We start from the raw sequence: 9631 nt of genomic DNA on the forward strand, positions 1-9631 counted from the left end.
CAAACAAACAAACAAACAAACAAACAAACAAACAAACAAACAAACAAACAAACAAACAAACAAACAAACAAACAAACAAACAAACAAACAAACCACTGAGCTTGGCAGTGACATCACATGATGGAGTGAGCTGAAGTTAGTGTCAGTATTAAGGTATACTCTCAACCAAATGTAGAAATATTGAAGTTGTCTTCATTGTTTTTGGACAACAACAGCAGACTGGGCTTTCCTTAAGACAGCCTGTCGATACAGCTCATCCAATGACATTTCTTAGTGACTAATACTTTTTCCAGACACTGACAAATTCTGTTCAGCCTCCTCCTTATTGCCACGAGCAGGTTGTCATATCATATGGTATTTGAGTTACTGAGTAGTTACTAAGGATACTTTCAATTAAGCTGACATAGTTAGTTGTGGCTAACTCCAAAGGCCCTTAGCATCCTGTTAAGAATAATCTCTGATTAGCTTTCTTGTACAGACATATATACATACATATGCTACGATCGTTACAGACGATTATTATTATTATTATTTTATCATTTATGTTTTTAAATTAACAATTTGTATTTAAAGAAATCAAATAATGCGTATGTTTTTTCATGTGTTTCAGAGTAACAACAAAAGGAAAAATGAGACTTCTGCTCCTTCTCCTGCTTGTCCAAGCATTCCACCTGGCATCACTCCAATATACAACAGACTCTCCAGGGAGAACGATTGATAAGAGTTGGTTGCGTGCACGAGGCAAAATTCCACAAGGACGTGAGAATGCTACGGTTACTAAAGGAAACGATGAGGGAGCTGATGTTACAGAGTCAAATAATGACTACAGTGGGACAGCATCTGGCTCAATGGTACCATATTCAGGAGAAGAGGAAAACAGTGGAAATGAGAAATGGGAGGATCAGAATGTTACCACCACGACCCTGAGTCCTGAAGTTCAAAACGGTACGATCGAGCTAACTGAGCTGCCGCCGACCACAACCACAGATCCCACAAACACAAGCCAGATCAACATGACGGAAACTGAAGGGGAATTTAATAAAACGCTGACCCCGCGAAACTCCACCAGCTTCCCAGATTACTCTAATCGCACCGATTTAGAGTCACAAACCTCAGTTCCAGAGACCAACACTACAGAAGAGCACACAACAACCAGCACAACAACTCTGACCACAAAAGCGGTGCCAGGGATGAACGCGACAACCACCACATCTTCACCTACAACAGTGTTTCTTCCCGACGTCCCGGAGACTACAACTGCTGCTGCTCCAAACACGCCTGAGAAGGTCAACAAGACTGACAAAAGCGCGGGCTTAGCGGGCAGCTCCGATACAGGTACTGGTACAGTCTGCGTAACAGAATCAGGTCCACATTTGTGTGTCTGATCCTGAAGGCAAAAGGCAGATGGACAGTCGGAGAATATGCTGTCTGTGTGAAAGTTTTAGAAGATTTTGACTTGACTTAATTAATGCGGGTTGAGGCATCAGAATAAGATCCATGAGGCAGCAAAGGAGGATTTAAAACTACTTAGCGATGACCTCTATGCTCGGTGCTCATGAGGAAAATATTATCATGTCATATGTTTAACAAATTGCTTTTTTACATCCCTTTCCTGGGCCATATTTGCCAGCATCTATTTTCCCACTGGAAGAGGACAAATACCCCTTTTTTTAAAAAGCAAAGGTTGGATTGGGTTTCAAGTCCTATCGAGGTGGCTGCTATGAGCAAAGGAGTCTATTACAACCACCTTCTCAGCCGAACAATGAAACCCTGTTTTAGGGGGGAAAAAACTTGAAAGAGAAAGCGAGGGACTGAGGTCAGAGATACTTGTGCTGTGTCGGTGCAAGGGCGTGAGACTAGACTTTGGTGTTGACCACCAGATCAGGAAGATAAGACTGGAAAGGAAATTTATATTTCTTAATCAGTGCGTAAGCTAATAGAAGACCACAGTACAAAAAACAAAACCTTTGCAGAGCTGGTGCAGTGGGGATTAAAATGACACAGCTCGTGGACAGATGGGACAGTAGGACATAACACTAACAGATGATGGCAATAGGCAGCAGGAAAACAGATGTGAAATTGTGGGCAGCACAAAATGATAAAAAAAGCTCCATAGTTATCATGACAGGAACAGCATGTGCACAGAAACTGTAGAAAAGCACAGAGTACAGATAAACAGTCTATATGTAAGATCCCACAAGGCACCTTAGCTTTCTCTGACACTAACTGACAATTAGCTAATCACCTCACTTACTCAGCTACAGTCCATACAGACCTGTTAGTAACTCTGTGTGGGAAATGCCTGTGGGAATTACCTAATAATGGTGTGGATGACATGGGTAGCTTTTAAGGATATCCTAGAAAAATACTGAGCTTTTTCAAGGTTTCCAGATTCATCCTAAAGAGAACACGACGTGTATCTGTGCCAAATTTCAGAGCAGTCCAGTTCGTAGTCGTTGATCTACGATACCGTCCATTCAGTAAAACTGTGAACAACTCTCTACACAATTTTAGACTAACTTTATTTGCCTGTGTTTGTACATTTTTGTCATCATGAGATGAAAAGTTAAGAAAAAACTGATAACTTGCAGTTCAATTTGTTTGCCAAACTTAAAAGGTTGCGAGCTAACTTAAAAATAATTTCCCAGCAGGAGCAACAATTGCTAAAATCTTTATTTCCACCTACGTTTCATTATGTTTACTTTAAAGTAAAATAAAAAAAAAAACTTGCTGCTAAAGATGACAAGAATAGAAAAACACTTAATGAAACAAGTCTTGTGGTTCAGCCTGCCTTGGATTACGGGTAAATTGATCGTAGCAAGTCTGTCAATTGAGCCGTTTCTAGATGAACAAAGTCACTGAATTATTTATGTGTGAGCCCTGACAAAATACCACTCGAGTATTTCTCTGTCAAAGGATGTTGAAGACGACTCTATCACTTTCAAAAACAATTATTTTCCACTGCTGTTGCCTTGGACACATACATTAAAATAGAAGAGCAGCAAACATTTATGTCATATACAAATAAAACCCAATTTTTTTGAAAAAACAACAACAACAAAAAGTCAATAGGCTAGCTATTGTTTCACAGTTTCCATTTAAACAGTTGTTATATATAATTTAATGACAACTTGAATGCTATTCATGAAGTATTCAGCCAAATTTCACCACATTTAGATTACGATCACAACCTGCTGCCTTAAAATATTCAAATGTATTCCAGAAATTATCATGAATTTGGCATGTTAATTGCATTAATTATCACAGCGTAAATTATACAATTCTGAATAATTGTGATGTATCACCATGCAATGCGTTACGGCTCCGAACGCAATTTGAAAAACACATTTTAGCCATAATTAGTCGACAATTATCCCTCAAAGATGCCAAACGATGTAAATAATTTCTTGTTGACAAATTATCTGTGACTCTCTCCCACCCCCACAACCCTTCACTCCTCAGACGAAGGTTTCGCAACAGATCCCCAGATCAGTAAACGACACAACGCCTGGGGAGCAGTGCTGGGAACAGCCGTGGCTGTGACATTTGTGGGACTGGTGGCCTTCGTAATCCTGAAAAAGAAACAACAGAAGGCCTTCTCTCACAGGAAGCTGGTTGAGGAGTATCCTTCCGAGCCAGGTATGTGTGTTCCTTCGCGCTATAAAGTAACAGATCGTTCGCTTTAATCAGGGTTGCCGACTTGATAGCTATCGAAAGACTCTCATATTTAATAAAACGTCTGGCAGCAGACTATTAAATTATGCCGAGAAATGTAGTGCTGAGATAAAACTGTGCTAAATATGCCTTTGTCAGTGCTTCATAATGAGCCACTATAACTCACTTATCCCCTCGTATTTAAGGTAACTGGCTGCTGGATAGTGCCGCAGTCCCCTTTACAAAAAGAAAAAAAAGTTGGCTGTTTAACATAGTGACAAAAGAGAGAGGTGCTGCTCTCTCTTACTCTCTCTCCCTTTCACACACACACACACACACACACACACACACACACACACACAAGTGCATAACTAATCCCATAATAAGGTAACCTCACCATGCACACAAGCGCACACTACCACACACACACACACACACCCACACATAGTGCATTAACCTAATTGCTAGGTTATTAATCAGCAAACCCACTCCATAATTATCTCACAAGTAACTCACATGCTAAATCGGATTCAGTGTATAATAGGATCATGTACTATGATAGTTTCTAATCTGTTGCTTTCCTGCCATGAACTTAGAGGGAAACAGCACTTTGTTGTCACAGTTCCCCTACACGCCCTCGTACATAACCTTCCTTCATCTCCAGTTAAATTCATTAAAGTGCACACAGATATGCACGTGGGACTCGTGACTGCACGGGCGATTAGCTGGCAAAGTGCATCTAGTGAAGGCCGGCTTGAAAATGTACCTGCACTTTCCAGATGAGTCACATTCCATCTTAAGCCATACACCCACGACAATGTAAGAGAAACAGGGTGGCAACTGAAAAACATATACTCTTGACAACACCCAACATTGTTAAAAGAAACTCCTCTGGTAACAAAGGCAGAGTTACAAAATGGAAAGGAAGAAAACCTCTTTGGTAATGCAGTCGCTCAGTATTGCGCAGTATAACTCGAAGAGTGTAGAGCACTTGATAAACTGCTTGGCAGTTCACCAGTAAAGTGACGTGATATGACTGCCTACTTGCAGCCCATGTATGTAAATTATGCGCTTAATGCAAACAAGCCCACAAGCTTCATGTGCAGAAATGAATGATTAAAAGAGCTCACGAGAGGCAAGAGGTAGCCAGACACTGTGGGTCTGTGTGGTTGTTCCTCTATGGCTGTTATCATCCAATAACCTTGCTAGTACTGCTACCCCTCGCTTGAAGCGAGGGGCAAGAGTTGTTTTCTGCATGTAGTGTTTGTATCTGTGTGTGGTAAACTGTCATCAATTGTACATGTGAGCCAGAGAGTCTCAGGCTGAAGAAGCGTTTTTGACCTTGCAAACACAGTGTTTTTCTTCCCCGGGATTTATTTCAGTGATAGAAACATCAAGTGCTCAACTGATCTCAGTGTTGTCATTGATGTCAGTAACATTGCCTCATACAGGTATCAAATATCGGAATGTTTTTAATAACAACAAGCGTCTGTTTTATGACACAGCAGATTTAAAATAGCAAGCTAATGGTTAAAAGAGCTAACTATAACTGAACAAAAGCTAGGGGACATTTTTAATACCGAAGTAGTCTTACCTACAAAAACGTGGATAATTTATGTGTTAACACATTGCCACAATCTACCCAGGAGTGGACAGACCAGCAAACTCATCTCAAGGTCAGACCATTTAATCCCCAGCAAAAGCAAAATTGCAACAACCCGTCCACCAAAAAACAAAAGTTGACCATTATATGTGTTATTGATGAAAGGGTTTTCAAGTCAGTCTGACAGGTCTGTGGGGGTACATGAGATTAAAAAAAAATGGAACTGGTGACTTTTAGAATCGCTTACACAACACAAGTTGAGTAAGCGGTATAGCCCCAAGTGTCACTTTAGTCCTGGCCTTTACAATCGCTCCTTCTCTTCTTAGACTCTTCGTTTGCACAAGCAAAGCAACTCCAGAAAACAACACAAGTAATATAAACCCAACATAAGATTGTTTAGGATTTATTACCTGTCCTTCTTGCTACACTGAGTATATTTTCACAGCAGATCCTTAAGGGCTTGCGACATTATCTCTGTGATGCAGTTATTTTCAGGTTAAGTGTAATTTATGTCTTAGGTGTGTCCACTTACCTTCGATCTATCTTATTTATTAATCGGAGTTAGGTGTAGTGATTTCCTATATAATGCTCCATGGTACTTGTAGGTGCAGAGGAAAACAATTATTCAGCAGGGACAATAGCAGCACATTCAGGAAAAGAGCTTTGTGTTATTGATTTTTGTTAAGGTTATTTCAAAATGGAGCCTCAAGAAGAGAGCTCTTGCTCTTTGCTTTTAGGGTATGTTTTTGCTGTCAAAGCCACTGTGTAATGGTAGTGTGTTAATAAATCAGTAGACTGCTCCTTTTTGTGTACTTGGTTACCTTATGCTGGAAATAAAAGCATTACAACAGAAAACCTAGGAGTCAAAGACATAGGATTGGACCACTGACAGCGGTCTACTCTTTAATCTTCCACCTCAACAAGTTAATTAGAGTACTTTTCTTTTTGCAAAAGACAAGGTGTATGCTATAAATATTTGATATTGTCTACTTTCCAGTTCTCAGATTAGACAGCAGTGAGCCTATGGACTTGAAGTTTGGTGCCTACTACAACCCAGGAGTACAAGGGGACACCATCCAAATGTCCAACCTTCCAGGACGCCGTTGAAACTACAAAGTCATGAACTCCCTTTCAAAAAACGTTTGCCAGCTATGATTATTGGCATTCAGTAGACAGCTTACTGTCTAATGTGTGGATTTTTGTAAATAAGATGGTCTGAGAGTGGCATTTGTGGATGGGAATTACAAAGTGAATTATGTAGGTCTCTTGTCAGCCACAGATGATACTTATGTCAGATTATGTATTACGTTAATCAGATTTGCTGTATTTAACTAGGAATCACTGAAGGCAATCCATCTGAGTACACCGAGAAAGCCAAAATGAGCTGTTAGCCATTTATGTGTGTTGCCAAAGGGAATCAAAGACAGTCTTTCCTGCTTTGCAGTCAGTGAACAATGTCAAAATCAAAAGTTTTTGCCTTACTTTTGAACATATTTGTGTGAATGGCACCAACAGAATTCAGTTAATGACCAGCAAAACAGAAACATTAGCATAAAAGCACATCAAAGCACAACGAGGTTCCAGCTGATGCAAAATGTTTGAAAAAAAAAAATAGCACTGATGTCCTGCCGTCTAAATAGCAGACGACACAGCTGGCCTATCGAGGCCTTTGCAACAAAATTCAGAAGCCGTGGTGAACAATAACATTATCCATATCACCAATCACATGCTGTTACAGCATAAGGTAGGCAATAAGCAGTTAAATTCAAACTGTGCTTTTCAGATATTCCACAACTGGCAGTCAGAGTCAGAGAATTGAAGCGTCAAAGCCAAAGACTTCAGTTTGTTTTCTACACACTAGTGACTGAGAGGGAGGGAGGCTGGGTGCTGCGTTGTTATTCATAGGCTGAGATTTTGGTATTCTGGAAGGGAGCTGTGTATTTGGTCTTCGCACTACTCAGAAGCAACAACTATATCAACATAATATACCGTTTAAATCTTCTGACCTCCAGGTGTCCAAACACAGATTTGACTTTCTCGTAGTGACTGTGTGCACATCGGTACATACTGTTTACCTGCAGCATAACCACAGCAAATTTAGAAAAAAGGCTAGCGTCATTATTATTATTATTTTTATTCTTCTATAATTTTGCTTCAGAAAAAAGCATCTCTTATTTAACTGCTCCACTGTGGCTGGACAATAGGTAGCTATTAACTCCATTCTGTATGTATTGAATGCAACTGTACAAGAAAATCTAACAATATTGCTTATTTCTACACTGGTTCTGTTAACACACATGCTTTTTTAAAGAAAATAAATCCAGATATATACATATCTTTCAGCTCACTCAGTCCTTTCACTCATCATTACCTGAGTGACACCAACACTCAATCAATATGCTTCCTTTCTATGATTGATATGTACCTCAGCTTTGCCCTAATAGTGAATAGACAACTGTCGCACACACACACACACACACACACACACACACACACACACACACACACACACACACACACACGTAAATATATACATATATACTGTGGTTAGTTCAGCAGACATGTTGGGTCTGCTTCCTTCCTCTCTAATTTTACACATCAATCAGTGCATGAAGCATTTTTTCTGAGTCAGAGAAGCGAGTTTAGCATTGCAGTATTAAACAAGGCAATGCAGTTGGATTATTGAAGAATTCTACATGGGTTGTGATTGCTTGTAAATTATACGTAACTGGATGATGCTTTACTAAATAAACAGCCTTCCCAAAACTGTCTCTGTTTCATGAGTTTGCATAATTGCCTTCAAATGTGTATAAAAGACATACAAATTGTGTTTGCTTTCATTATAAAACAAGTCATTCCATGCACGCACAGACATAAGAGTCAGTATTAAGAATGTTGGACAACAAGGGCATCCTTCTTTCATCACAAAACTTGCTCGGTCTCTTTTAATTAATAGCAACAGTTTAGGATGTGATTGTTTGGCAGGGTGCTCAAATCAATTAACTGAGGCTAAGTCCTTGATAAAGAATGTGTACACATTTCTTTGGGTGGTATAGACAGGTTAATTTTACTTCCAGCTGAGCCAAATTAATTCAAATGAAATGAAATGATTGCTATCTAAATTGAGGCCATTTTTTTTAGTGGCTAAACTGAAATTTTTTTTTTTCCAAGTTAACTTGCAGGAAATGAGTTTAACCTACAAGCCAGGCCTGTTGTAATAACTCAAATCAGTGCCTTCTTATCAGATGAGCCTTCTACAACAGGTTAATCGCCAGTGGTGAATTACGCTAAAGTCCTGTTATTGTTATTTAGCACAGTCATTGACCACAGGGTTGGAAAGACAAACTCAGAGCAGATGTGTCAGGACCAAATACAAATATTTACATACTTCCAAGGTGAAAATATGTGTTCACTCCTTCTGTATTTCACAAAGACATCATATTTATTTCTAGTGGTAAATGGTTAATAGACCGCATTCAAGGACATGTGAGGTGCTTGTCTTCTATCAGGAGCAATTTGCAGTTCAGCATCCTGTCCAAGAGCACTTCAGTGTTGACAGGAGGCGTAGGGTGATTGAACTACCCTCTGATTAGTGGACAATACACTCTACCACTTGAGGTCTTGATCTGGGACTTTTCAGTATTTAATTAATTTCACCTCTGAATTGGACTCTGCTTTGCACCCTTGAAAAACCCTTAGCTAGCCAGGCCCCTGTTGCCGGTGCAGCCGAAGGCAGTGTAGTGGTACACTAGACCAGCGGTCCCCAACCCCCGGGCCTCGGACCGGTACCGGTCCGTGAGTTGTTTGGTACCGGGCCGCGAGAGTTGAGGCTCAGGTGTGAAATGTATGGTTTTCAGGGTTTTTATCGGTTTTCAGCATTATTTTGTTATCGTTTTGATCATTTACTCGGTTTTCCTGGGTCTTTTCACGTGCGTTATGAATAAATTTTCCTTTTTTCGGTACCGGTACTAGTTTTATTTTGTTGTATTTATCCGTGACACATTAAAGGCCGGTCCGTGAAAATATTGTCGGGCATAAACCGGTCCGTGGCGCAAAAAAGGTTGGAGACCGCTGCACTAGACTGTCTTGAGAAGCCGGGGAAACAGGATGGCTGGGTGACCGTGAGGAGGAAGCATAGTCCTAAACAGAAGCCCCTGTACAGTACACCACCAACCTGTTCATGTGTCTAACCACTTTTCCCCACTCAGCGACACACCTGCCGGGGATCACACTCTGGGAATTGGTGATTCTGTTCTGAGACGTGAAGCTAGAGACACCAGCAACCATCAATTGTCTTCCAGGGACCAGAGCAGGTGACACTGAGGGAAATTTAAAACTGCTGGCTAAGGGTAAACGTAAACTGAGTAAAATTAT

At 40.3% G+C, this 9631-nt stretch overlaps 1 protein-coding gene across 1 annotated transcript in view; it reads left to right on the top strand.

Annotated features, from left to right (window-relative positions):
* muc15 (mucin 15, cell surface associated) overlaps positions 1 to 8023 on the top strand; it is an 11782-nt gene extending 3759 nt beyond the window's left edge. Inside the window, exons 2-4 of the mRNA XM_005930797.3 lie at positions 611 to 1335; positions 3463 to 3639; positions 6255 to 8023. Of these exons, the coding sequence (XP_005930859.1) occupies positions 630 to 1335; positions 3463 to 3639; positions 6255 to 6364 (993 nt within the window). The 5' untranslated portion in view covers positions 611 to 629 and the 3' untranslated portion in view covers positions 6365 to 8023. The remainder of the gene's footprint in view (positions 1 to 610; positions 1336 to 3462; positions 3640 to 6254) is intronic.
* Positions 8024 to 9631: the final 1608 nt, after the last annotated feature.

This window comes from Haplochromis burtoni, unplaced genomic scaffold, assembly GCF_018398535.1.
Source record: "Haplochromis burtoni strain Fernald_Lab_line unplaced genomic scaffold, NCSU_Asbu1 Contig_135, whole genome shotgun sequence".
Classification (NCBI taxonomy): domain Eukaryota; kingdom Metazoa; phylum Chordata; class Actinopteri; order Cichliformes; family Cichlidae; genus Haplochromis; species Haplochromis burtoni.